We start from the raw sequence: 27,365 nt of genomic DNA on the forward strand, positions 1-27,365 counted from the left end.
CCTGCCTGCCTTCTCCTCTGCACCACCACAGTGACTGTGCTATCTGCCTGCTCTACAAAAAAACCCCAAAAAACAGGTCTGGTTCCTCTCTTGCTCTGCAGTGCTGTTTCCTGCTCTGCTCCAAACCCCTTTTTAAGGAGTGTTTGCTCTGAGTTGCTGTTTTCAGTTGACAGAGCTCGCGTTGGAAAGCAAATACTCAATGCTAAAACATCCCTGTATTGCTTCTCAATAGTTGTAATCAAAGTCTGTCTCCTTTATTGTTCCTAGCAATTGTTCAATTTTACTGTGCCAGCCCTATTTATTAAAAATAGTCAATAAGACACAGCTTTGTGCGAGGGGTTTATGGACTGGCAGTTCTTGTTTGAAGCAAACCAATTGTACTTGATTCTAATCCAGAACTGGGATTCCTGAGTGATCTGCTGCAGCAGAGCTCATGGGGAGAGCGGTCGATGGCTTGCTGATAAGAAATCTTGGAGCAGCATGCTTATCTTGGATTTACCTCGGCTTTGCTTAAAGTGCTGGATTCAGAAAGGCAAGAATTGCAAGTCGACGTTTTTCCCCCCTTTTCCAGCCTGTGTTGGGCCACGCTTGTTCCCCAGTGCCCAAGAGTATTTACAGAACTAATTGCCAAAGTCTGAATCCTCTTAAAAGCTGGTGAGCAGGACATTCAAGGTGAGAGCTTATTGTGGCAGGAGCAGGGTGTCAGATCAGCAGCCACGGGAAGAAGCTCTACATGGATCCTGCTTTCTTGGAAAAGCATGAGGCATCCAAGACTACAATGTGTGCAGTGAGAAAGGGCAGGAGTTGTTGGGAAGGATGATGGGGAGCAAAAACCTGGTGAACCCTGGAAACAAGGTGCCAGTTGAGGCTGGAAGATCAGTAGGAATGTAGGAGCAGTGAATTCAGCTTCCAGGGCTTTTTTGTGCTCAGCAAACATTTTTCTGGGCTGGAGCAGGCCAGGGCTCGGCAGAGCCTGTGTAAGCATTTTGGGAGAGGGGAAATTATGAGGCATGCTGGCAATGCCCGGCTGTAGGTGGGGCAGCAAGGGGAAAGGAGCTGCGGGGCAAAGCTGGGCCTTTCAGATGGTTTGGCTTTTAGTCACTGCCCTCACAACATCGTCAAGGCTCCTGGAGCCTTCTGTGATTCAAGTCATGACTTGGAGGCTCCAGAGGAAGTGCTTGGGAGCAGGTAGGAAGGGTCTGGTTCAAGTGGGAGAGGAAAATCTTTTGTTTCCTTGTTTCAGAAGGTGTGAAGCACAGTGGTTGGGAGGATGAGTCTTCTGAAGGGGATTGATGCAGCAGGGTTTGTGGATTTTCCTTAGGGCTCTTCCAGCCAGCGGAGATCACTGAACTTCTTTCCTCTCACTGTGTTTCAATTTGATGCCTTCTTTGTTTTCCATATTCATTAGAAATCTGTTGCAGAGTTTTCTGTTTCTAGAGGCGGTTTCCTTTTACTTCTGACATACTTGATCTCTCCTGTTACACTGGGATCAGGGCAGCTCCTCTGTGCCCCTGTCATTCTTGCAGCTTCTTTAAAAACAGTGTCTGCACCCCAAAACTCTACACTCCCAAAAGAAATCTAATCTCCAGCATTCATAAACAAATAGAAACGCTTATCTTTGCCCCAAAGATAAGGATTTTTTGGCCTTGCAATTCATTTAAGTTGCATCTGAATGGTAGGATTTAGTTATAATATATGGTCTGTGGCCATTGTGTGACAGTGACTAATGCCTGCTGACCAGGCTGGCCAGGCAGGGTGGAATTCTGCTGTGCTGTCATGCCCTGAGCACGGAAAGTGAAGCGGTTCTGGCTGGCCCGTGCTTGGCACTGCGCTGTCAGTCGCCTCCTTAATGACTCTCTTAAAGAATAACAGCATCAGCCTCCCAGAAAGCTTTCTTAGCTCTGTCCCTTCTTTATGTACTGTGTCTCCTCCCTGCCTCCAGTGTTGTGCCTCCTCTTCCCCCTTTGCCCTCATGCTTTGCCCCTTCTCCACACCTGGTTTTCTGCCCTACCTGACTCCTGCTTCTGGAATACTCCACTTATTTTCCAATCCTCGCTATTAATCTTTGTCCCACCTACTCATGAGGCATGAAGGTTCTACAGGAGCCCGTTAGCTGCTATCTCCATCCCTACCCTCCAAACACTCCAGGAAAAAGCAGGGTCTTACAGTCTTCTTGTAGGGACATCACCCACTCTTTTTGCAGGTCCCAGATTTCCTTCGAGAAATCTTGAAGCTCCTCATCCTTCTGCTCAGAAGAGAGGAATTTTTGCTTTAAAATGCCTCTTACCCAAAAGCTGCTGGGAGAGCAGGGTGGTTGTCCGCAGCCCATCCTGCCCTTCCTGCCTTGCTCATCTCCAGTGCTCTCCAGGGTTAATTTAACCCCTTAGTTTGCTGGATCCTGGCTGGGTTTAGGGGCAGCAGAGCTGTCCCCTTGGCCCTGGGAAGCGCTGCTGTGATCATGAGGGCAAAACTCTCCTGCAGTGGAGTGTGGCTGGGAAGGTGGGGGTGGCTGGCAGCATGAGCTGGGCTATAAAGGGAGCCTTTTCCTTAGCCTTTATCTCTGCTGTTTTGCCAGTGCAAATTTGTGCTGTACGTGTGCTCTACCTTAGTTTTTCTTTTAAGAAAAGCTGTTCTCACCACTACTCCTTGCTTTTACTTTCAAAACGTGCTTTGAAGGCAAACACTTTTGGGGTGTCTGTATACAGGCAATGTATTCAGAGCCTTTTTTTGTTGGTATTTGAGGCACTGCTGCCATTTTCTGCCCTGTTTTCCCCATCTTTGCAGAGATCAGTGTTACCTGCATTTATCCAACCATGCTACCCATCATCTTGGGTTTTTTTTTTTTTTTATCTCCTTTTATACAGAATGCTCACATCTCATCCCCCACTTCCAATTCAACCATGCTACCCATCATCTTGGGGTTTTTTTTTTTATCTCCTTTTGTACAGAATGCTCACATCTCATCCCCCACTTCCAGGCTTATTTTTCCTGTTGCTGTTTTCCTTCTGTCTGTCCTCCACCTTGGAAGGTTTCCAGGCAGGCTGTCCAGTCCAGCTCTGCAGATCCCACCGTGTGTGCTCCCTGGCCAAGCCCTGGGGAAGCACAGGGGAGAAGCTGGATGCAGGCAGCCTGCAAATGCTGCCTTGTTTATGAGAGCTGCTGGTTGGTGCAGACTGCAGTCTGGGGGGAGCTGGGAAAGTTTGTCTGGCATGAAGCACTAAAGCTGACAAAAGATTGTAGGGCTTGGGCTGGAATCGATAAAACACGGGGTGTTGGGAAGGGAAGGTCAGAGCCCTTCCTTAGTTCACCCTGTTCTTTAAATATCCCAGCAGTTACTGATGGCTGCAGTGGACACGGGGAAAAACAACACAGACTCAGTCCTCAGAGGGTCTTGCTTTTATTTATTTGGATGCAGATCTGGCTCCCCTGTTCCATAAGGCGTTTGGTTTTGGGGACCCTTTCTGTGCAGCCTGGTCTCGTGGCAGGAGGTTGGAACAGGATGAGCTTTAAGGTCCCTTCCAACCCAAACCATCCTGGCATTCTGAGATGCTGTGAAATCCCTCGTGTAGAGGCGTTGCAAAATGGTAGCAACCTACATCTGCTTGTCTGGGAGACATCCCAGCGCCCGGTGCTGCGGCTCTTGAACTCCTCTGCCTTAATGGGTCAAATTTAGCAATTCAAAATCTGGCTTCTGAGGTAATTAGGAGGGATAATGCCCACTTCTTCCTCTTAACACCCTGATAGAAAAGCATCCAGGAAGGACTCCTGGACCTCAAAGATAAGCTGCCAGCTGCCACAGAGACTATCAAAGGGTGGCTCAAAGTCAAGAGCAAACAGCTGATTTTTTATGGTTCTTGGGTTTTTGCTGGTGGTGACAGGAAGCCATGTTCCCCAAGCTGTTCGCTTCCTGTTTTATTTTTACACCCAGCCCGAGCAGATCCGCATGCCTATCACATGGGAGCTGCCTGCTTCTCTTGGGTTGTTCCTCAGCTGACCTAGAAAAGTGATTCTTTCCCCTTCTAAATTAATCAAGAACTTGGGATGTATTTGCTTTCACTTAGTCCTAAAGATTTCAGGCATGTGTGATGCTCCTTCTGGTGAGCTGGTCACACAGCTTTCCTTCTCCCTCCTGGAGCTGGACGATCTGGGACGAAGCTGTTTCTTGCTTAAACGTTGGGTCTGTTAGCAAAGGAGATTTTTCTTAGTTCAAGACACTGACCTGCACATAAAAGTGTCCAAAGCATAACTTCCAGACACTTAGGTTTTCTCCAGGTTTTTTATTTTATTAGTTTTTTAAAGAACTGGAAGTTTGTCCTGCCTGTTGTCCAATCAGTGCTGACTTGCCTCTGAGCAAACTCCAGTCCTGCATCCTGAGCAGATCTCCCTCAACTTTAAACTGCTCTAGCACAAAAACAATGGTCCAGTGTAAACCTCATCCCCGGGGGATTTCCCAAGGGAAGAGGGGTGCAGCCTGCAGGATAAGGAACAGTCACCAGAAAGTTTCCTGGTCAGCTGCAAGCGCTTCCTGTTGTTCCAGGAGAGCCCCGTGTGCTGCTCCAGGAGGGAGGCACCACGTGTGCTTTGGCGTGCTGGGAGAAGCCTGTTTTGTTCTTTCTTTTTTTTGTGTAATAACATCTCCTGTCTTCATCTCCACGGTTTAAGCAACTATTGATTGCAGGTTGGGAGTGTTTCTGAAGAGGAGCTCGTCAGAGTCGCGCCAGGCGCCGTGTGAGCGCGGGAGGCAGGAGCCCTGTCCGGGCTCTGGGGAGGAGGGGAGCAGCGCCCGGCAGTGTGGGCAGAGCTGTGGAGTTCTCCATCTCTGCCTCTGTACCTGGGCTGCTGGGGCTGCCACTGCAAGTCAGAGAACAGGAGGATCTTTATTTCTGATGAACCAGTTTCTCAGGGTGGGGAGCGGGGGGAAGAAGGCTTATAAGTAAAGCCGTTTGAGAGCAGGAAAAACGAACACCATGGCTCTGGTGTGCCTGGAATTTGCGGTTGAGTAATCCTTTCCTGTTTCTTTTTTGGGTTGTTTTTCATCTTTCAGAACAGTGCCTGAAGCAGGTCCACCATGCCGTTAGTAACGAGGAACATTGAGCCAAGGCACCTGTGCCGTCAGACGTTGCCTAGCGTTCCGAGCGAGCTGGAATGCGTGACCAACATCACCCTGGCAAATGTCATTCGACAGCTGGGCAGCCTGAGTGAGTACCATGGCGAGCCTGCGCGTTGCCCTCAGGAGTCGCTACTGCTCTTTATTTAGCTCCCTTTCTACTCTCGTGTTCCTATTTCTCCCCCATCTGCCTTCCCTGGGTAATGCTAAAATGTTTTCCTAAAGAAATCTGATGCTAATTTCATATCCCTGGTCCCACTGCCTTCCTATCTAAGAGAAAATGGGGAGGGGGGTGTGTGTATGTGTGTGTGCATGTGAGAGGCTGCAGTGAAACTGCAGATGGAAGGATGGAGCACAACTCAGGCTTGTAAAATGGGAGGCTCTCGGAGCAGGCAGGATCTTGTGTCAGAGAACGTGCCTGTAATTGCATGCGCTACTAAATGGAGCTTGACTCTGTTGAATCTACACCATGTCAGTAGCCTTATTTTTAATGAGAGATAATTAAAGCCCCCACGCAGAAGCTCCAGTTTGCCCTCGCTGCTGTTTGTTGCATTGTGAGACCCAAAGACCTGTCTGAGTCCAGTGGTGCCTCCAGAGCATCGGTGGTTTGGGGCTGCTCACTCAAATGGCAGCATGAGCTGGAGCGATGCCTGCCTCAGCTCTCCAGTGGGCTGACCCGGAGCCTTGGAAAAGCTGGAGGGAAAACACAGGCCTACATGCTGTAGGAGAAACGAAGAGTTAATTGTGGTCTCTCCGGGATGATTCCATACTGTCGAAATGCTCTGGGTTCTGATTAACCACCTTTGTCCTTGAAGCGAGACTTTGATAATCAAATTAATCTATTGTTTAGCTTCTCTGGGGTGTTTGCAAGCCCTTCTGCTTGCTCTGCAAAGCAAGCCCTTGTCTTCCGCCATGTGGCAGGCAAAGTTTGGGTGCAGCCTCTTTCCAGCAGTGCAAACCGTGGCTGTCACTGAAATCTGGGCCCGTGTTTGCTGCCAGTCGGTGTCACATTCTGTTGGGTTGGAGAAATGTCACTGCACAGGCTCTCTGCTCGCGTTCAACTGGCCCTCGTTGTTCATTTGTTAGGTCTGGTAGCCAAGATGGTTGTGGAGTGTGAGTGAAATCCATCTCGTGCATGTGAAATGGTGAGGAAGGAGGCAGTAAAGCTGTGCAAAGCCCAGCTGCAGGGAAGCTCATCCCTGTTCAGAGACACGTGTGGGTTTGTGTGACAGCCCTGGCCAGATCCCACAGGTTCAGACCTTCTTTGCTCAGATATTCAAAGCTGCTCTGCTTCTGAGGCACTGGGAGTCAAATCACAGCCTGGTTTCTTCTTTGGGAAGGGAGCTGGGATGTGGGGATGCAGGGAGAAGGTGTGAGCTGCTGGACCAGTCCCAGGTACCTGGGGGGAACTGAGGAGAGGAGCCTCCTGCTGACAGTTGGTGTGAGAGCAGAGCAGGGCAGGTGGGAGGGAAATGCTGAGCACCATCCACTTCCCCAGGGTCAGCAGTATTTCAAATAAAGCAGTGTTTAGACTACGCTTGCGCCCAAATGACCAAACTCCTGCCCCATGCCCTTTCCTCTCTCCAAAAAACAAATTCTCTCTCTCCTTTTACCTTGACTGTTACAGGAATGTAGAGCAGGTTCAGTAGGCTGTGACAGCCCTGTCAAGTGAATAATCAACCATGCCTGGTGCACCACAGTCTCTTTACAAAGATGCAAACATAAATCTTGTCAAACTTTCATATTCCAGTGAGTTTACCCTTCGTTACTATCGCAGCTGGGAGCACTTTGTATAAGTCGGCTGCGCGGTTTTGTGTGATTTTACAGAATCCACAAGCTAAAGATGGAAGGACCTATTAAATCATGCAGTCTGTCTTCCTGCCGGGGCATGACAAAGATAATTCTGATTGTAAGCTGCACTTCTGCAGTCAAAGTAACTAAACTAAAAAATTAATCTCTGTCTCACCCCATCTAAAAGTGTTTGTGAAGCTCAGGTGACGTGTGAGATGCTGGGTGATAACTCCAGGTGCACTTACACAGGCAGGTGAGCACCGACCACCTCTTCTCTCTTCAGGGTCAAAACCACTATAGAAAATGCTCTTGTAGATTATTTTATACTTGAAATATACTTTGCAAACCAAAGACTTAATTTTCCCCTACTGCTTGTTGCAGTTCCTTGTGAAATTCAGAGATGTTTTCAATTTCATTTCACTTCTTGTGAAAGTAGAAACGAAATTGCAACTTTTCTTTTTTTGAGCTGCTGCTGGAAGGTTTCGCATTTTCCCACAGATAAATTTTTACTCTCTTTGGGTCAAACAGGAGAGCTGATGTGTGCTGATGTTGAAAATGGAGATTGCTTCATGAAACGTGGCTAAAACAAGAGCTACCTGGCCCTTAAATCTCCAAACATAAAATCCTCCTCATGAGTTAGGGTTTGTTAATTGAGCATGTGTGGAGTCTGCATTGTCTAGGAGTGGAAGGAAGAGGTCAGTTGAAGTTAACCTTCAGCATTTGCTTTCTACAAACACTTGGACCTGGCATTGCCACCAAAAGGGGTGGAGAAGGTTGAATTTTAACCTGGCTTGTTCCCCGTGCTTGGCAGTGTAAGGAGATCTCCTGGGAGCAGGAACAAGGAGTTGATATGTCAGCTTAGATAGCTGGGAGTGTTTGTGCAGCTGGGCTTTGGGGGATGCCCTCGCCTTGCCTCGTGCAAGGGTGCTTTGTCTCTCCGACTCTGTAGACAACCATGTTTTCCAAAATTGCTGTCAAAATTAGACTTCCAACTGGTTTTTCTTTCCCGAGTGTCGGAGAGGATCTTTAGGAGTAACAGATTCCAGAACAAACTGTTGACCATATGACGATGCACTTCAAAACCAGACTGCTTATTGGGAGCAGCCTTGTACTCAGCAGCCGTGGCTGGAAATGTTTCCCATCAGTGGGAACACCACGGCCCATGTCTGCGGTCGGTGCCAAGTCTGCTCTGCCCTCCTGGTGGGGCTCCCTGTCTTGGGCTGTGCCCGGGAGCAGAACAAAAACAGGACTCAGTGGAAGCTCTTGGGTTTCTTCCAGGTCTCCCACCTCTGTCTACCTGTGGCCATCTCTTGTTGCACTGTGGGTTTTTACCTCCTGAGGATGGGGCCGTGTTCTTGTTACTCCTGTAAGTGCTGCAGCTCCTGAGCTGAGCCCCAGGCACTCTCATGGCCCAGACCACGGATGGTGCCTTCACAGCAGCCCCCTGGGTAGTCCAGGCTGTTCCAGAGAGAATGTCCCTGACTGAGAAGTTCCCCTTTGGTTTTGATTTAGAATCAATGTGAATGTATCAATTTTTCAGACAGTGCCACCTGAAGGAACAGCAGGGTCAGTGCTGTCAGCTGCGGTTTCAGCTCCAGCTTCAGGATCCAGGACTGGGTCTGCTCTTCCAGAGTCCTTTGAGCTTGTAAATGTGTGCCAGCTCCCCTGGAGGCAGGTCTGCTGAAGACTGGGAGCCTTTGAGATTCTCCAGAGCAATGAAAATCTAACTGTATTTCCTTGTCTAAGAAACAGAACAGCAAAGAATCTTAAAGGACCTTCAGATGCATCCACATTCAGACCAGTGTAGTGTTGTCAGCCCTCTTTAGTTTGTTACTCTAATAGACTTTAAAGCGTGTCTCAATTGTTTCCTTATTGCTTGAAGATTCCTTGGAAATGTCAGGTTTTGGTGGAACAAAGCCCTTTCTTCCTGGATGTTAAACTCAACCCTGACAAACTTGAAGAGTGGTTGGTTCTTTTCCTTTCTTTCTTTCTTTCTTTCTTTCTTTCTTTCTTTCTTTCTTTCTTTCTTTCTTTCTTTCTTTCTTTCTTTCTTTCTAAAACAAGCTGGGAGACTGCGTATGGTCTGATGTGGTTCATAAGGGTAATGTGGACACTTTAATATTGCAGGTAAATCTGCAGAAGACATATTTGGAGAGTTGTTTACTCAAGCCAACACCTTTGCCTCTCGGGTGAGCATTCTTGTCGAGAGAGTTGACCGCTTGCAAGTCAAAGTCACTCAGCTGGATCCCAAAGAGGAGGAAGGTAATGGAGTGAGCACAGGCTGAGCATGGTGAAGGTTCTCCTTGAGTCAGCATGGCTGGTTCAGCACTGTAAACCAGCATGACACTGCCATGGGTGTTGGAATGTGTTCTCTGAGCTGAGAGGGACTGTTTCCCTGCCTCCCAGTGGTGCACTTGGACAGCTGTTTTGGCTCTTCAGTGACTCTCCATGTGGGAACTCGCTCTCAGCAGTTGGGTGGCTGTGGATGAGCTGCTTGAGCTTGGTCACAGGGGTTCCAAAGCCCATGGGCCACTCGAGGCAGAGCTGTGTTGATGGAGCAGCAGGTCTTGGCAGCACGCTGGAGATCTGATGGGTTTCCCAAGGGATCTGTGGGAAAAGGAACCTGACCTTAAGAGCTGCAAAGCATGCCGAGAACTCCAACTGAAATCAGATGTTCACTGCTTGGGCTTCAGAGTCGTTGGCCTGGGTCAAGCTGTTCTTCACTTGTTCTCTCCTCTTCCTTACAGTCTCCTTGCAAGGCATTAACACCAGGAAGGCCTTCAAAAGCTCCACAACTCAGGACCAGAAGCTCTTTGACAGAGATTCTCTCCCTGTGCCTGTCCTCGAAACCTACAGGACCTGCAATACCCCTCCACCTCTCAACATCCTCTCACCTTACAGGTAGGACTGCAATACTCCTTGTTCCCTTGCAGAGAAGAACCTCTTCCTCCCAGCCTGCTGGGGATGTCCTTCCCTGTGCTGTGCTGGACTGAAGCTGTTTCCACTGGGAAATTGAGCTGCTGAACAAATCCACCAGGAAATCTCTGTCCTCTGGATTATGTGAAGCTTTGCTTTTGAGGTCATACAAATGAACGTAGCTAGAAAATGATCTCTTTGGTTTTCTGCTGCCACTTTTGTGGGTGCCTTGGGCCAGGCGTGGCTGGCTCTGCAGAACCATGCTGCGTGTGCTGCAGATGAGGCATTTTCCTTGTGCTCCTCCATAGCCCAATGGCTCCTTTCCAAAGAGCTGCAGTGTGAGGTGCAGAGCGTTCACCTGGAGGTGGCTCTCACCCAGGTGGGTGCAGCAGGCTGCTGGTGATGCTTCCTGTGGCCTCCACTGCCTGGTCTGAGGCATCTGGTGGGACCTACACTGGCTGTGTAACCAGTTCTGAGCAGTCCCACTCTGATTCCATCTTGTAGGTAGTAGAAGTAAAGGGGGTCAGAATCCAGAGACTTATCCCACATCCATAAATATCTTCTGAGCAGGTAAAAAGTAATTACAGATAGCTGGAGGCAGCTGTCTCCTGCCAGACGCGGCTGCACTGCAGAGTGGGAGGAGAGGGAGTCTGTGTGCGCTCATCAGGAGCTTCAAGGACGCTGCTGGTCTGATTTAGGGTTCCTGAGCTGGAGGAGGAGGTTTTTCCACACCAAAACACTGCACAAACAAAAGGGAGTTGAAGTGAGAGACCTGCTGCTCTCCTGGTGGTTGTTCAGAGCAGTTGAGCTCTTCAGGTGCTGAGTAATGGAGGGATTGTGTGAGGGCAGAAGGAGGGGGATGTGGGAGAGCTGGGGTGACTGAGATGGGGGGCTCTTCCTGTTCTGAAATGGGGGGCAGAGGCAAGAACAGCACTTGTGACCATCTCACTGCACTTCTAAGCTGTCATCTGAGATAGTGCCTTGTGTTTCCTTCCAAGAAATGCGTGACCTGATCCTTGTCTGTGTGTTTCTCTCCTCCCCCTGTTGCAGGGATGATGGCAAAGAGGCACTTAAATTCTACACAGATCCTTCATACTTCTTCGACCTTTGGAAGGAGAAAATGCTTCAGGACACCAAGGATATCATGAAGGAAAAGCGGAAACATAGGGTGAGGAAGGGAGGAGTAGGAAGTGGGAGGTGTTAATACATTTTGGACTCCAAATTTACTATCCAAAACTCAGGTTTGCACTTTTGGACTCCTATGGGATCAATTCAGTGAAGTTTTATCTTGTTTACCCACATCCTTGTTAATTAAAAAAAGAGAACAGAGATACCTCTAATTGGTTTTTCCAAATGCCACTGTCTTTGGGCCTTAATGTTAAATTATATTATAGCATAAGAGATTTATTTAGCTTTTGAGCAACTGGAGTATTAAGTATGAAAACAGATTGTGATTCTTCAATGAAAAACAACAAAGGAGAGATGTAGGGTGTGTTAGAATTCTGAGTGAGCCCATCTAAAGCCCAGTCCTCTGTGGGCAAGTGTCCATATTGCACCCCAGAACACTGAACACCATGAGGGTGAAGGTGAAATTCGGGTGTCTTGACACAGAGGCCAAAACCTAAATTGATTTGGGAAACTGAGCTTTTACTCTGCCCTCAAGCTGCTTATGGCAGGGGGTGATGATGGCATCGTGTCTGGGCTGCTCTGGGCAGCCTGATGTTGTCTGGCATTTTTATGTTGTCTGTGCTCCAGCTTTTTTTTTATGGAAGATCTTTGGAGAGTGCAGCAATCAGGAAAGTAAACTAAAAATCCTCTTTGAGAATGTGTCTGGTTGTGACTGCTCCAGGTCTGCCCTGTCCCTCTCTGTTCCCAGTGAATTTAAAGCAAAATAAAGCTTGTGTTTGATTCCTCCTCTCTTAGAAAGAGAAAAAGGAGAATCCCAACCGAGGAAACGTGAACCCACGGAAAATCAAAACCCGGAAAGAGGAGTGGGAGAAGCTGAAAATGGGACAAGAATTTGTGGAGTCAAAGGACAAGCAGGGCCCTGCTGGGTAAGCAGCTCTGGGGCTGGGTGATTGGGATGCAGTTCACCCTGCACTGCAGCTCCCCCGGATCCACGGATCGATGCTGCCGCTAATCAGATTCTCCCGAGTAAATCCGCCTGCTGATTTAAAATTTGCCAAATAAATCAGGGAGCTGGAGGAAGGCGGCAGGAGCGGCTCTGGCTGCTCTCTGCCTGTGGGCACAGGGTGTTGGGAGCTTTGGCTCTGCCCCACGGCGATGCCCTTCCCTCACAGCCAGCCGAGGGTGGCAGCTCGGTGCCATTGTGTGATGGCTTTGTTACATTTCACAAATGGCTCTTCACACCCTAAAGTTGAAGCGGGGGCTGTCCCCATCCAAGTATTTCGAGCTGCAGATCTCTCTTTAGCACTTCTGGCTTGGGAATTCATTTAACTTTTGACACCGGCAAGGCTGGAAGCAGACCGAATTCCCCACAATGCTCTTCTTCCTAGCAGCTTCCTTTCATATAAGAAAAAAATCTCTCTTTAAATCACACTCTCCAGCTAAAAATAAAACTTGCTTTTAGTTTAATAAGAGAACAGGTTTGGTTTCTAGCAGGGGAATCGAGCAGCACAACAGCACCATTTTCTTGCTCCTCTCTTTTCTCATGGGAGTGTGTTCTTGCATTTGGATTCACTTGGGGTCCAGAGCCCCCAAAAATAGGGTGGTTCCCCTTCCCCACAGTGAAATAAGTCTGCTGAAAGCATGAGAGTCTCTTTTCAGTACCATTCCAGCTTTGAATGCTTGTTTTAAGGGCAGTGAGGTTTCCATTTTGATATTCTATTCTCGAGCTTACTTTTTGGCATCTTTGAGTATCTCCTGTTTTTACCACTGATGCTACTCAGTGTAACTGCAAGTTCTTTAAGTCCAAGTTGGTGAAAACACTCTTAAGTGCTTTTACAAAATCAAGTGTTAAAGAAAAATGCATTTTTTCAGTTGTTTGCTTGTTTATTAAAATATACACCCCTGCTGTTCTGGTGTGCAGCAGTCACAAACAGGGCAACACCTCAGCAAATTTTAGCCAAAGAGTTACAGAGAGCAAACACATACAGGTGTATGTGGTTCTCCATGTAGGAGTCTTTGAGAAGTAAAGGGGATTTTTAGTGATGTAAAATCATGGATTGATTCGGGTTGGAAAGGGCCTTTAAGTCCATCCAGTTCCAACCCTGCCATGGCAGGGATGCTTCCCACCGTCCCAGGCTGCTCCAAGCCCCATCCACCCTGGCCTGGGGCACTTCAGGGATCCAGGGGCAGCCAACCTCTCTGGGGGCAAAAACAAGCTTTATACATTGCCTTGAGCTCCTTAAACAAGCTGTTTGTGCTGCTGTTCCCAGGTACCCCTCCAACATGGTGTACCAGAACGGCAGCATCGGCTCCAGCGAGAGCATGGACGGGAGCTGCTACCCGCCACCGCCACAGACTGACTCCATTGTGCCACCACCTCCCTCGTTCCCAGATGACAGCCTGCCTCCACCCCCGGTGGAATTTAGGTAAGCCTACGGGATCCCTTCTGTCACCAAGGAGTAGTAGGTGGTGTAAAAGGATGACATGAGACAGGCTGAGATAGTTCAGCAGAACTTCCCAATGGGTGGTGTATGGGAACCAGAATGCTCCTGTCTGGGAGGGAAGTGCAACTGCAGGCAGGGACAGGGGACAGGCAGCACGTGGCTCTCCATGGAGCCCAGGACAGTCCATGGCTCTCCATGGAGCCCAGCCACCATCACCATTCCCAGGCAGAAGGGGGGAACTAAAGCAGATTTATTCCACAGCGGTGTCCCAGTGAATGGTTTGACCTCCTTGCTGTGGTTTTCCAGTGCAGTTGTTCCGTAGCATGGACTTCTGTTCCTCATGTTCCATTTGCACAACGCTCTCAGGCACATTGTGGAATTCTTGGGGGTGTCCTCCTGTGCAGGCCCAGGGGTTGAACACGATGATCCTTGTGAGTCCCTTCCTACTCAGGATATTCCATGACAGAGCTTTGCAAAGAACAGCTTCTTTAACCTCTTTTGCTCTGATCTGTGAGAAATGCACGACGTGGGCACTGGAGATGGAGATGTATTTAAGTTTCAAGGACTTGAGCACAGCAGCTGCCTCCTTCCCAGAGACTTGGGTGCAAGTTCAGGTCATTTACTTGGGATTGAATGAAATGGTGACTCCCAGGCACCTCCAGAGATGAGAGTTACGGTCCAGCAGTGGCTCAAGACGCAAAGGGTGAAAAAAGAGTGGACTTTTTCTTTTTTTTTAAGACATTAAAACAGAGTCAAGAGGAACAAGAGAAAGTCTGTCTGATAGACAGGGCTGCTTGGCTTCTCTCCATCTTATCCAAAGGCAGCAATGCTGCAGCAAAGGCTCTTCTGATGTGTCAGAGAGACCCAGCACTGCACTCTGCAGCCTGTGCCTCTCGGGCAGAGCAGGCACGAGCTCTCAGATGAAGCTCTCACTGCCTTATGCAGTTGCTTAGATCTCTGCCCAACCCCACAGATCTCCCCTCTTCTGGTTTTGTTTTGATGGTTGTTTTTAAGGAACCCTGGGAGGTAGATTTCATCTCCAGGAGTCTGTTTTGGATCAGCACTGTTAAAAATGGTGATGTTTTTGTGGCAAATGTACCTTATTTTTCTGTCTTGCCATGGAAGGAGGTCTCAGTTTGGAAGGAGGTCTTGCACAGGATGTCACACTGTCACATGGGCAGTGGAGTCCTGTGGGATGAACAGAGCCTCCACAATGGGAGATTCAGTCCCTCATGCCTTGGTGCTTTCCATAAGAGCACGCTGGGTTCCCATGTCCTCCCCTTCACTCCCCACAGCGAGCTCTGAGACACGGCTGCTGCACTCCAGCTCCGAGCTGTGGAATCCAGGGAGGAGATCCCTTCCCAGCAGGTGTTCAGAGCATTTGCTTTCCTGGCACCCCCGCCCTCCTCGTGCAGTTTATCCCAGCAGCCATCCCTGACCCCTGCCTGGGCCTGGCCTCTGACAGAGGTGAGGTGGCTCATGTTCTTGTCAGCCTGGGAGATGGGATGGAGGACAGCATTCCTGCCATCCCTAGAAGCTTTCCTTTTTCTGGAGGTGTAGGCCAAAAGAAACAGTGCAAGGGAACTGAAACCAAGGAGTGAGGTCTCATGGAAACATCAGTTAAAGCTGGAACGTGGATTTTTTTTTTGTCTGGACTGCAGCAAACACACATGATTTGCATTAACACAGTGACTGTACAGTTGATCTGGCCTCAGGGCTGATTCCCTGTCTCTCTCGTTCTGTTGCCACAGCTATCCTGTAGACAACCAAAGAGGTTCTGGTTCTGGAGGGCCCAAACGATCCAGCCTGGTTAGCCCGAGCCACCCGCCGCCAGCCCCTCCGATCGGCTCTCCCTCCGCAGCCAGGCCGGGCTTTGCTCCCCCTCCAGCTCCTCCTCCACCACCACCACTGATGGAAAGCACCCCCCCTCCACCACCCCCCATGGGCTTCCCCTCCCCGGGACCCCGCCGCCGCCCCCGCCTCCTCCGGGCCCACCCCCGCCGGCTTCCAGCGGCCTGGAGGGCCCCCCACCGCCCCCTCCGCCCTCTGACACCTCCACATCCAAGCCCAAGTCATCCTTGCCCGCGGTGAGCGACGCCAGGAGTGACCTGCTGTCGGCTATTCGGCAAGGTAAGGTTGTGTTTCCGTGCCTTGCCTCTGGAACGCCCCTGGGAGCTGTCTCCTGGGAGCAGTGGGACTGCCTTGCTGCTCGGGGCCTGTCCCTTGTGGTCCCTCCTTGTCTGCCCACCCTCCTGAGCGCCTTGCTGGGTTTTGTGCTTCCCCCAGCGCTTTTGGGGCTGGCGGTGCCGGAATTGGTGTCATCCAGGTTTGTTGGGGAAGGTGCAGCACCGGGGTCACCCTGCGGAGGGGCGCGGAAGGGATTTGCTTCCCGTTCCACCTCCCCACCCGAGCTGTCCCGGCCGTCACCACCAGCATTACCCCAGCACAGCCAGCCTGCCTCGCTCAGAGCCCTGTGACAAAGCTGATGCAGCGTGTGACCGCCACCTTGTCCCATCCCCGGCGTTCCCTTCTGCCCAACAGGCTTCCAGCTGCGCAAGGTGGAGGAGCAGCGGGAGCAGGAGAAGCGGGACGTGGTGGGCAACGACGTGGCCACCATCCTGTCGCGCCGCATCGCGGTGGAGTACAGCGACTCCGAGGACGACTCCTCCGAGTTCGACGAGGACGAGTGGTCGGATTAGCCGCGCTCCCACCCCCTCCTTCCCCCTCTCCCGGCTTCGCTTCTCGCCGGATCCCTTTCATCCCGTAACCAAAGATGTGCCAAGGGTTTCCAGACAAGCAGCAGCGTGTCTCCCCTCTCGCTGCCCCTGCAGCCTTGGCAGGACTCTGCCTTTCCCGAAGGTCCCTCGCGGGCACCGAGGATGCGGCGTTGGGATTTAGCTGGAGGGGGTGTGACGGTTGCTTATTTGAAAGAGAGCTAAACCTCCAGATTTTTGATGCCACCAGGCAGAGCACATATAAACCCTCCATCCTGAGGGATTTTTAAAGCAAAGATGGATGATCCTGTTGTGGCCATGTGGCCTTTTGGATGAAGGACATTTTCAGCTGGTTTTCTCAGTGCAACAGCAGACAGTTGATCTGATGGCTCTTCCTTGCCAGTGAATACTGGTAGTGCTGCAAGAAAATGGGCTTTAAATGTCAGTTCTCTGCTGCATCCCACTGTCAAATAATCAGGTTTTTGGCAATAGTGCACAATTCTTTCCCCTTGACCCCTGAGTATTAATTCCAGATCACCCTGTGTGGGGTGCATTTCCCAGCTCCGAGGGTGCTGAGTGCCTTGGGTGCAGTGTCAGGAGAGACTTTTTTTATTTTAGAAGCTGCCTTTACCTTCCTCAAATCTCCTGCTTTGCCAAGAGGAGACTTGCACAGAGGGATGTAAAACCAGGGCAGGGTGCTTGTTCAGCTTGCCACTCTTGGGAAAGCAGAGCCACTGCCCCACTGAGACACATCTGTGGTCAGCTCTGAGCGGTGGCCAGACCTCGCCGGGCTGATTCTCTCCAATTCATGCTGAGACTGTGTTTTAAAATTCCAAATCCAGTGCCTGAGACAGGGAGATGAGGTGGGGAGGGTTCTCTGAGCACCAGGCACTGTGGTGGTCTTTGGCCTGCCAGGGCAGTTTGAGAGGTGCTTTTCTTAGCGGGGTGACCGTACTTTTAACACAGGGACTTAAATGCTGGTATTGCCTTTGCTTCTTCTCCCTTCCCCCTGGGGAGGGGAGTCTGTGTGCCTAAAAACATCCTGTGTGTGAGCTGAGTTGCCCATCAGTTGCATCAGATCTAACCTACCCTAATTTTGTTATTATAATTCATTAGTTAATTTTAAGAGAACGTTTTTTCTCCTCACTAACCCTGTGAATTAATTCCCAGGCTGCTCACTATAGATCCAGTACTGGCAGGGGAAAATGGGGAATTTGAACTAGCTGACCTCGGTTTTATTGCTGTTTTATGTTACCTTACATAGAATATGAGCATATCTTGGAAATCTAACCCAGATACCCCTGATGTGTATTTTAATTTGGACATGACTCACTGAGGGTCATGCAAAAAGCAATTCCAAAGCCTTTTTGAGGTTATGGGTCCAGCTGTTGTGGGATGTGTGTCCCACTAAGACCAACTCTCCCATCTTTTTGCCTTTCCTAAAGTATTTCACCAGCCTGTGCCTGTCTCTCTTCCCTGCCTCGCCTCCTTTAATGATGTTGCTGATACCTGGAACGCTGGGCTCTGCCCGAGGCTGGCTGGAAATCCTGCTTGGGAGTTGATTGATGGCTTCAGCTTGTGCCATCGAGTTCTTACTGATTCCTTGTGTGTGTGTGTGTGTTAATCTTGGCTGGGGCAGAGCTGGCCTGGAGGATGGGCTCAGGCTGGGACCCTGTGAGGCCCCAGAGGCTCCAGCACCATGGGGTTTTGTCTGCAGGCAGATGCAGAGGGCGTGGGCAGCCAGGCATCCCAGTGGGCTGGGAACTCCTGAGCAGCACTAGTGCCAGGTTCTGGAAGAGGGAACAAACCCCTGGAGTGCAGGTGAGCCGTGCTGCAGTGGAGAGACTTGGAAATGCAAAGGGATGGTTGCTGCAAGCTGGGTGAGGGGACGAGAGAGGCACTGCCTCGTTCTGCTGCTCTTTCTGCCAGCATCCTCCTCCGGCTGCTCTGAGAGATGTTCCCAGGAAAAACGGGCCCTGAGCTAACCTGGGCTGACAGCAGGATCACACAGGGAGGAGAGGCCTGCAAATGCCAAACCTGGCTCAGTCTGAGATTGCATTAACTAGACTTAGCCCTCGTTGGGAAAGGGGAGCCAGTCTTCCTGTCACCTGAAATTCCAAGAAGTGCCATATTCCCTGAGCCCCATGGACGGTGTGCCAGGCAGGGCCGTGCCTGGGCGCTGGGGACACGTCCCTCACACTGCCTCTTGCACAGGGATGCTGCTGTGTGGGCACGGGTGGAGGTGGCTCCTCTGGCCTCCAGGCAACAGGAGGGACACTGCCTTGTCCCTGCAAGCCTGCAGGAAACACCCTCTGCTCCAAATCCCATCCCAGGGCAGGCTTCAAAATGCAGGATCCTAAACAGAACGGTTGTGGACAGGTAGAGGAGGTTGGTTGATGGAGTGTTTTTTAAATCTCCTTTGATTCCTGCCTTTTGTTTTTTTCCTAAATCTTTGATTGCCTTAGCCTGTTGGGGATCCCTGAGAAGCAGCTGCTCTAGAGAGGGACCATCTCTGTGTCCTTGCAAAATCGCAGAGCTCTGGGCCACCAAGTGAGCTCAATGTTTTTGAAAGCAGTAGGGGAGGAGGAGAGGTGCCAAAACCAACCTTTGCAAGACAGAGCAGCCGCGCTGGAGGTACAGGGCTGCCCTACCACCTTTGCCCCCGTGCTGGGGGCTCTTGCTCCTTCCTCCCCTTTCCTGGGGCTGGGGCGACCCTCAGGCAATCCCCAAAGCCCGGGGCACGGGCTGTGCTCCCCCTTGCAGCCGTTCCCCCACCCTGGGGGCTGCAAGCTCCCTTCCCTTGCCTTCCCTGGTTAAACATTCTGGCGGTGTCCTCGGCCGCGGTGCTCGGCTGCTGCTCCCGGCTCAGCCCGTGACCTTCACTGCCTCTCCTCTGCTCTCCTCCAGAGCCGGCCAGGGGGCTCCCGAGCTCCCCCGTGGCTGAGGGATCATTTCAGGGAAAGGGTAGATTGGATTTTATTTTTTTTTTTCAGAAGGTGAACTTATTTAACGTGTTTCTTTTGGAAGTCCCTGCCCTGGAGGGGCTCTGGGACGGAGCTGCCTGGCAGGGCAGATGCAGCTGCCCCGGGTCAGGTTTCACTGCTGTTGGATTTCGGGGGTGCTTTCTTCTCTTCCTTTTTAAACAAAGCCTTGAAGTGGAAGTGGATCCGATGTTTTTATTACTGTATTAACATTCATTTTAATTCACTTCAGAAACTAACCCATTTTTCTTCCTGATTAGAATGTCATAGAATTAGACAAGCTGTAACCCCTCCTGAAGTGCCTTATTTTCCTACATGATATAAATATATTTATAAGAGTAATTATTCCACTTATATCTTAGGGGTTTATTGCTGAGCAGGAGATAAGGTGGGAGAGGAGGGATGGGAAGTGCCCTCCACGGACCCAGCCAGGCTGGGGTCGGAAGGGCGGCGTTTGATGGAAACTCTCAGGGTGCAGGGGGTTCCTCACTTCAGACCAAAGGAGTTTCAGCAGTGAAACTCTGCTTAGAAAGAAGAAAAAAGGACGAAAAACCCCAAACATGTGAGCAAAATACTGTAGATTTGTCAGTTGTTTTTTTTTTACCCCTGCAAAACAAACACTGATGGCCGGACTCTGCAGGGAGGCAGTGGGTGTGGGGGATCAGAGCCTGCCCCTGGTCCATCCTTGCACATCCCAGTGCAGACTCTGCCTTCTGTACCCCCGTGTAATGTCTGTGCTTTTCCCTGTCGGTTGCTGTATAAGCCAGATTTCCTGCTGCTTTGTTTTGTTGTTTTTAATAATCAGCTCAGTAACCCCTGGATGAAGATCCCAACTGCAAATATTTTGTAATGTACATGTATAAAAAAAAAAAAAGAAATAATTTTTTTTTGATTCTTTTTTAAAACTTGATAAAATCTTTCTATCCACTCGGTGCCTGTGTGTGTTACTGGGGGTGTGAGCTGGGCCTGGCACAGGGGCTGCTGTGGCTGTGTGTGTGACTTGCAGTCATGGAAAGGTTTGGGCTGGAAGGGACCTTAAAGCCCATCTCATTCCATGGGCAGGGACACCTTCCACTATCCCAGGGTGCTCCCAACCCCGTCCAGCCTGGCCTTGGGCACTCCAGGATGGGCACCACAGCTGCTCTGGGCAAACCTGGCTCGTTCCTGGCAGCGTGGGAGGTGCAGGGGCACTGAGCCAGTGGTGCCTGTCCTTGTGCCCGCAGAGCAGCACCAGGCTGTCCCTGCAGGGGCTGGCTGCCTCCTGCCCAGGCAGAGCCCGAGGGGTGCTTCCCGAGCAAACGCCATCAGCACAGACACCCTTTCCATGCCGAGGTGGGCTGAGGGCTGTTAGCAGTGGCAATTTGAGGGTCACAGTGCCAAGGAAGCCCCACCCGGGAGCAGCCTCCCTCCAGTGCTCCCTGCCATAGGAAATGAACCCGGGCTCCATCTTGCAGAGCAGAGTTGCTGCAGCTGGGCTGGGAAGGGGCTGCAGCAGCTTTTTCCTCCATTTCACAGCTCCAGCTCCCTGGTGCAGTGGATGTGCCTGGCAGCGGTGGCTGCTGGCCCCGAGCTCAGGTGCCTCGTCTGGCCTCGCTCCGTGGGGCTCTGTTTTCTTGCTGCTTGGTGAAAAGCAACAAAAGGCTCTGTCCCTGCTGCTCCTCGTCCCTGCTTTTACCACGGGCTTTGCTCTGCCAAATTCCCTTGGCTGTAGGAGACACCGGTGCCTCGCTCTGCAGCGCTGTGCCTTTCTTGGCTGACAATGGTCCCTGGCTGCAAAACCTCATTAGATTAATTGGCCTTGCCAGCTCCTGAACAAGCAAGGCCTTTAGTCGTGCAGGGGCGCAGAGGGCAGGGGAAGGAGGGAGCTCTGGGGCTTCCACACGCCCTGGAGCTGCGTGTCCCAGCTCTTGGCTCCAGCTGGAGCTGGGGAGGAGCACCTGGAGCTCCTGGCTGCCTTTGGCTGGGCGTGGCTGTGGCCAGGTGGTGCCTTTGCTGTTCTGGGGTGCAGGACAACACCGAGCCTCGTGCTTTTGGAGAGGCAGCCCTTGGAAGGCGTTGTCAGAGTTGGGGTGGTGTTGATGAGCTTTGTGCTGGTTTAACCCCCTAAACAGCAGGGAAATCTGAGCTCCAGATCTGCCTTCCTGGGTAACCCACGGAGGCAGGAAGCTCCTGGAGGCTGAGGCTCAGCAGTGTGCGGGGAGGGGAGGGCAGTGATTGATTGTGTGAGCCCCAGCCCTGCCCGTGAGCAGCCCTGTGCCGCTGCAGCTGGGGCAGCTCCGCTGCAGCTGGGGCAGCTCCGCAGCCTTGGCACTCCCACCTCGGCCCCGGCCTTTGATCCCTGGCCGTGCCCGTCTGTCTGTTCCACATGACTCGGCACAGGATCACAGCTGGCCACGCTGCAGCTTCGCAGGAGCCCCCGTCTCCAAAGACCTATTTAATTTTCTCCTTCAAGGTGGTGTTAGCAACACCCAGAAGATGCTGCCGGCTGCCTTGGACGAGTGGGCTGTGTGTCCTTTCCACCACTGACGTCAGCTTCTCTCCCTTAATTCCCCCTCTGGGACCGAAGCAAGAGCAGGCGCTGCCAGCTCGGATCAGCGTTAGCAGCCTGCTCTCCCAGTGTGTGGCAGCCGTGCCAATGTCACCCCCGGCTCCGCTGCCGTCCCTGGCCAAGCAGCCACGGGTGGTGGGAGAGCACTACCCTCTCCCAGCGCCCTGGGAAGGGCCGGGTGCCAGCAGAAAGTCCCCGTTGCTCGCACGTAGGTGTGCTGAGATGGCAGCTCAGCCCCTCAGAAATGGCTGACTCCTCTCTGGCGCTCTTGCTGCCTGGTGGGTTTTTTCTCTCCTCCTCCCTGCCTTTGCCGTTGCCTACGCCGTTGTGTGGGGAAGGCAATCGGCTCCCGTGCTGCGGATGGCTTTATCTGTAACTCTTCCATCTGCTCACAGCAGCTCACAAATAACCACGGGGTGCCAGAGGAATTATGTTATTTGGAGCTCAAGTTTCTGCAGTCTGGCAGGGCAGCAGCTCTGCGCCGGGCTCAGCCGCTCTGCAAAGGCCAGCGCCGGGGCTTAGGGCAGGAGCTGGGGAGGTGGCCAGGGCTCAATCGCTCTCCATCCAGCTAGACAAAGCCCCAGCCCTGAGCCAGCAGCAGCCTGGTCCTCTGGGAGCTTCCTGAGGAGAGCAGAGGGTCCTGCTGGCCCCGGGTCCCTGCACAGCCCTGGGCTCCCTGCCTTCTGCATCGCGTGGGGCGACAGGGACAAAATGGGGGGCTGCTGACCCCCTCTCCTTGAAGTCTGCTGCTTCCCACCAAGCACAGAGCTGTCAGACAGCCTTCCCTCCCGGGAAGCACCACGGATGCCCCCAGAGCCGTGGCTGTGGTGGTGGCCGGGGATGATGCTCGAGGCCGAGCTGTGCCGGGAAATGCCTCCCGCTGCCTCCGGCATTTGGTAAAACACTTACAGCAGGGCCGTGTTTTCTTCATTTCCTGCCTGCTGCCGCTTCCAAGGAAACAAAATCCCCCAAGCTAGGGCTGAGGTTTCTCATTTAAATGTAACCCAGGCCCATAACTGGAGCTGCCAGCCCTCCCCGTGGCCCGGCGCGCCCGGGGTGGTGCAGGGGGTACCTCGGGACTCGTGGTCCCATCGTGGGTGCTCAGGAAGGCCCTGAGAGCAGAGCCCCATCCCTGGCATGGGGTGTGGGGAAGGGCAGCCCTGGGCTGTGCCCCAGGCAGGGCAGCTGGGGCTCAGGGTGCCAGGGGGAGGTTTTGCAGTAGCAGCAACCCCCGTCCCTCCTCCCGTCTGGCAAAACCCCGGTGTTTTGGCACCAGGGCCGGAGCAGGGCGGTTTGGGACCAGCCCTGGCTCTGTTGTGGGTGCTGCCAGCTCTCTCACCTGCACGGTGGCCAAGGGCAAGCGCTCGGAGCCAGATCTGGGCGCCGCTGCTGCCAGCAGGAGCAGGGCTGCTCACACCAGAGAGGGGGAGTGAGCCCCAGCCCACCCCCCTGCAGCACGGGCAGGCCTTGGAGGCAAGAGCTGCCTGTGCTTGCAGCATCTGCTGGGAGCCTGGGGAGGGCTGGCCCTGCCAGATGTGCGAGCACAGCTGGGGTGAGGCCGTGCCCACGTCTCCTAGCTCATATTTTATCCCCAGAGTTGGGCTGTTGGTCCCCCCCGAGCCTCTCCTGCACATCCCTGGCGTGGGGGTGGCTGCTCAGCACTCGGCACCTCCTTGGACGGATTTGACTCTTTTTTATAGCTCCACTTTCTGCATCTTTCTCCACCCAGGAAGGGAGCGGGCTGGGCCCTGCTGTTTCTCCCCGCCCAGTGCCTCCTGCTCCATCATCCCCCAAGGCCTGGAGCAGCTGGGAATGGCAGGGCCGGGGCTTCCCCCAGCCCCGGGGCTTCCCCATGCATCCTGGCAGCAGGGAACCGGGCACAGGTGGGGGCCCAAGGTGCCTCTCCCACCCGGCAAGGGGGCACATGGAGCTGGGCAATGTCCCCGTGGTGGCAGCAGGGGACGGGGCTGAGAGTGGCATTCTCGGGGTGGGGGTGACAAGGGTTCAGTGAGGGCTCAGCTCCCACAGCTCCCAAATTTCTGGTCCTGGGAAAAAACGCCTTGGCCTGGGTTGTGATGGCTTCTGATGCCACGTTGTCACCGTGGTCACCGTGGTCACCGTGGTCACCGTGGTCACCTCAGCTCTGAGCCCTCTGCGTGCCCCGGGCAGTCTGGGGGGCTCAGCAGCAGCAGCACAGCCCTGCCAGGAGCTGGGAAGGGGGGGCTGCAGCCCTGTGCCCCCACCGCTGGCTGAGGTGGGTGGGAGCCTGAGGAGGGGTCCCCGCAGAGCTGAATGGTGCTGCCTGTGTGCCTTGCACACTCTGGGGTGTCACCTGTCCCCAGGGGAAGTGACAGGGACCCCAGGGAGTGGGAGGAACTGGATGGGCTCGCACGCCGTGGAGAAGCTCCCTCTGAAGGCATCAGCAGGGGAGGCACGGGGGAGAGAAAAGCACTTTGAGCTGCCATGTGATGTTGACAGAAGAATCACCAGGTAAAAACCGGCCCTGAACACAGCAGAGCTGGGAATTACGGGATTCTGCACTGCTGCGGGAGGTAGGCTTGGGAATTATCTCCTGAGGGATCTCAGCTGAGCCCTGGGGTAGAATGAACAGCTCCAGCCTCTGGCTCAACCTCACTGGGGACAGGGGGAGCCCGAAATTCCCCATCCCCAGCGCTGAGCCCCGCCTGGGAGAGCAGGGGGCAATCTGGGGGTCCTCCAGCCCTCCCAGCCCCATCTCCCCTCATCGCTGGCATTGCTCAGCCGAGGGAAATCTGCATTTCCCCTGCAATAAACGGCCCCAGCCCTCGGGGCTGCCACCAGCCCCGAGCCCGAGGCGGAGCAGAGCCCGGGGGTCGCACAGGTCCCTGGCACCGAGCCCGGGCTGCCCCGGCCCGGGACTCTGCCACATCCCGGGCTCAAACCTCGGGAACCTGCTGCCCCCCGAGCGGGCACGGAGCCTGCCGCCGCGGGGCTGAGCCGCCTAATTAGCGCTGCCATCATTAATGCAGCCTTCCCTGCCCCGGCAGGCAGCCGGGATGGGCGTTCAGACCCTGCCTGAGCAGTTTTGGGATCTCGGTGTGGGGGCGCTGGGCACGGCCCCCCCCGTGCCCCCCGACCAGGAGAGGGACGGGGGCAGAGAGGGGGCAGGGATGCGGCTCCTGCTGGATGCAGGGCCCGGGCTGCACCCCCTCGGCGGGGCTGAGACCCCCCATCCCCGGGTGGGGACGTGTCAGATGTCACCAGCAGGGCCGGATGCAGCCCCTGCGCCTGCTGGGGCCGTGAGGATGAGGATGGTGGGGGGCCTCAGCGCTGCTCCCCCCGGGCCAGCTCCCGCTAACAGGATGTGATGGGCGCGGGCAGCGCTGTCACTCGGCATCTCCTGCCCGGGAGCAGGGAGACGAGCGGGGGATGGCCCCGGTGGGACCCGGCAGCCTCCGCCTCCCGTGCCCCCCGGGAAACACCGTCCCAGCCCCTCCCCAGCACCAAACAGCCGCACCTCGTACCACAAATTAATTTATTCCCCTACCGGAGTTGTAAACAAGAAGCAGCCCCCCCACCCTGACCCACCGAGGGGTCCCCACCCCAGGGGTCCCTTTCACATCCAAACCCCCAGCCCAGAAATGTGCAAATCCAATCCCAGTGCAAAGAAAGGCTCTGGCAGGGGGAGCCCTGGGTGCCCTGAGGGGGGTGGCAGCACACAGAGGACCCCAAAACTGGTGGGTTTGGGGGTGCGGCGCCTCCGGCAGCCCCCTCCTGAAGGCAGCGAGCACTAGAGGGCAGCAGGGCCCAGCGCCGGGCGGCGGGAGGGAGGCACGGAAATCAAATTAAATAATAATTCAAATACCAATAAATAAATAAATGGACGGCTGGGAGAAGGGGGGGAGGGGGCTGAGTCCCTCCTCCTCTGGTAACGAGTCTCTCCTCCCCTTCCCCAAATGTATAAAATATATTTTGACTTTCTGAGGTAAATAACAAGGTTGTAAAAAAAAAAAAAAAAGAGGGGGGGCGAACGTTCCTGGTGTTTCCCCACCCTTAAAAAAATAAAGCATCACAAATAATTTTAAAGAAAATATGAGGATCAGCCCCCTCTCTCTCACGCATAAATATAGATTATATTATGGATAAAAAATACGTCTTTCTCTCTGTTCAAAAAGTGGGAAAATAGAGGAAAAGAAGGGGCTGTGCCCGAAAAGGACGAGGCTGGGAAGAGCCGCTCGAGCTCCTGCGACGTGGGGATGAACAGGGGGATCCAAGCAGACCCCAGCAGAAGGGCGTGGGGGGCTCAGACGTCGCTGGGGGAGCGGAAGGGCGGCGAGGAGGAGCAGCAGCCGCAGCACGCGGCCCACAGAACCTTCTGGATCTCCTGGTTCCTGAAGGCGTAGATGACGGGGTTCAGCACCGAGTTGTAGGTGGCAGGGAGCAGCGTGGCGTAGGTGTAGAGGGCCGGCGAGCTGCGGTCCCCCAGCAGCCCGTAGAGGGCGAAGGGCAGCCAGCAGGACGCCAGCGTGCCCAGGATGACGGCCGGCGTGGCGACCACGTCCTGGGAGCTGGCCACCAAGTGCCTCTGCACGGCGATCTGCCGGGCGTGCCGGCACGCCACGCGGCACATCCGCACGTAGAGCTGGAGCACGGCGGCCAGCGCGGCCAGCAGCGCCGCGGACAGCGCGGCCAGGTGGCTCCTGGTCAGCGGCCGGACCGCGCTGCAGGCCGACGGCTCCTCCAGGCAGTTCCAGCCCACGACGGGCAGCAGCCCGGAGCAGACGGAGGCTCCCCAGGTGAGGAGCAGCATGACGCGCGTCCTGGCGACCGTCCTCTCCGAGCGGTAGCTCAGGGCGTCGTGGAGGGACAGGTAGCGGTCGATGGTGATGCTCAGCAGGCTGCTGACGCTGGCCGTGAAGGAGGCGACCAGCAGCCCCACGGTCAGCAGGCTGGCCGCCTCCGAGGGGACGAGGTGGGCGAAGGCGAAGCGCAGGAGCAGCCCCACGCCCGCCAGCAGGTCGGCGGCGGCCAGGCTGCCGATCAGGAGGAAGGCCGGCGCGCGGAGAGCCGGCGTGTGGAAGATGACCAGCACCACCACGGCGTTCTCGCAGCAGATGACGGTCCCCGAGATGCAGAGCACGACGTGCCACGGGTTCAGGGCGAGGGGCTGCACCACGGACCCCAGACCCAAGGAGCTGCCGCTGCCGTTCCCGGCTGAGAGCCAGCCTTGGCTGGAGTTGGGGGGCTCCTTCTCCATCATGATGGCAGAGGGACCTCCCAGAGCGGCCCCTCAGCACCTGCTGCCCACCAGCTGCCCCCGCGCCACCCGACGGGACGTGCTGCCTGCCCCCAGGAGCTGTCTTCAGCAGGGTGGGCACAGCAGAGGGGGCTGAGGGTGGGCTCGCTGTTTGCTCCGAGGGGATTTTTCTGCATGAGGTGGTTTAGGTTTAAAATAAATGGGTGAGTGAAGGGGAGGGAACACACACGCACACGCACACACACACACACACACACACTCACACACTCACACACACTCACACACACGTGCACACACACACACTCACACACGCACACACACGCACTCACACACTCACTCACACACACTCACACTCACACACACACACTCACACACATGCACACTCACACACACACTCACAGACACACTCACACTCACACACACTCACACACTCACTCACACTCACACACACTCACACACAGTCACACACTCACACACACACACTCACACACTCACTCACA

The 27,365-nt window shown here is 53.8% G+C and overlaps 2 protein-coding genes across 2 annotated transcripts; one reads left to right on the forward strand and one right to left on the reverse strand.

Annotated features, from left to right (window-relative positions):
* Positions 1-4,532: 4,532 nt before the first annotated feature.
* On the forward strand, positions 4,533-20,002 carry WASF2 (WASP family member 2). The gene is given in 10 exon segments (XM_041404668.1): positions 4,533-4,678; positions 5,045-5,198; positions 9,026-9,160; positions 9,646-9,799; positions 10,865-10,982; positions 11,738-11,868; positions 13,213-13,368; positions 15,138-15,343; positions 15,346-15,516; positions 15,928-20,002. Coding segments are annotated over 9 exon segments (1,359 nt in total). The 5' UTR covers positions 4,533-4,678; positions 5,045-5,068; the 3' UTR covers positions 16,086-20,002.
* A 5,909-nt stretch (positions 20,003-25,911) lies between these two features.
* GPR3 (G protein-coupled receptor 3) lies at positions 25,912-26,868 on the reverse strand. Its single transcript, XM_041404684.1, has one exon. The coding sequence runs from the start codon at positions 26,866-26,868 to the stop codon at positions 25,912-25,914; it is 957 nt and encodes a 318-aa protein (XP_041260618.1).
* Between the last annotated feature and the right edge of the window lie 497 nt (positions 26,869-27,365).

This window comes from Onychostruthus taczanowskii, unplaced genomic scaffold (genome assembly GCF_017590055.1).
Source record: "Onychostruthus taczanowskii isolate IOZ18803 unplaced genomic scaffold, ASM1759005v1 scaffold218, whole genome shotgun sequence".
NCBI lineage: Eukaryota > Metazoa > Chordata > Aves > Passeriformes > Passeridae > Onychostruthus > Onychostruthus taczanowskii.

Bases quoted from the DNA above. Each gene is read 5' to 3' on its own strand.
- GPR3 (XM_041404684.1), bottom strand. From the start codon at position 26,868: ATGATGGAGAAGGAGCCCCCCAACTCCAGCCAAGGCTGGCTCTCAGCC.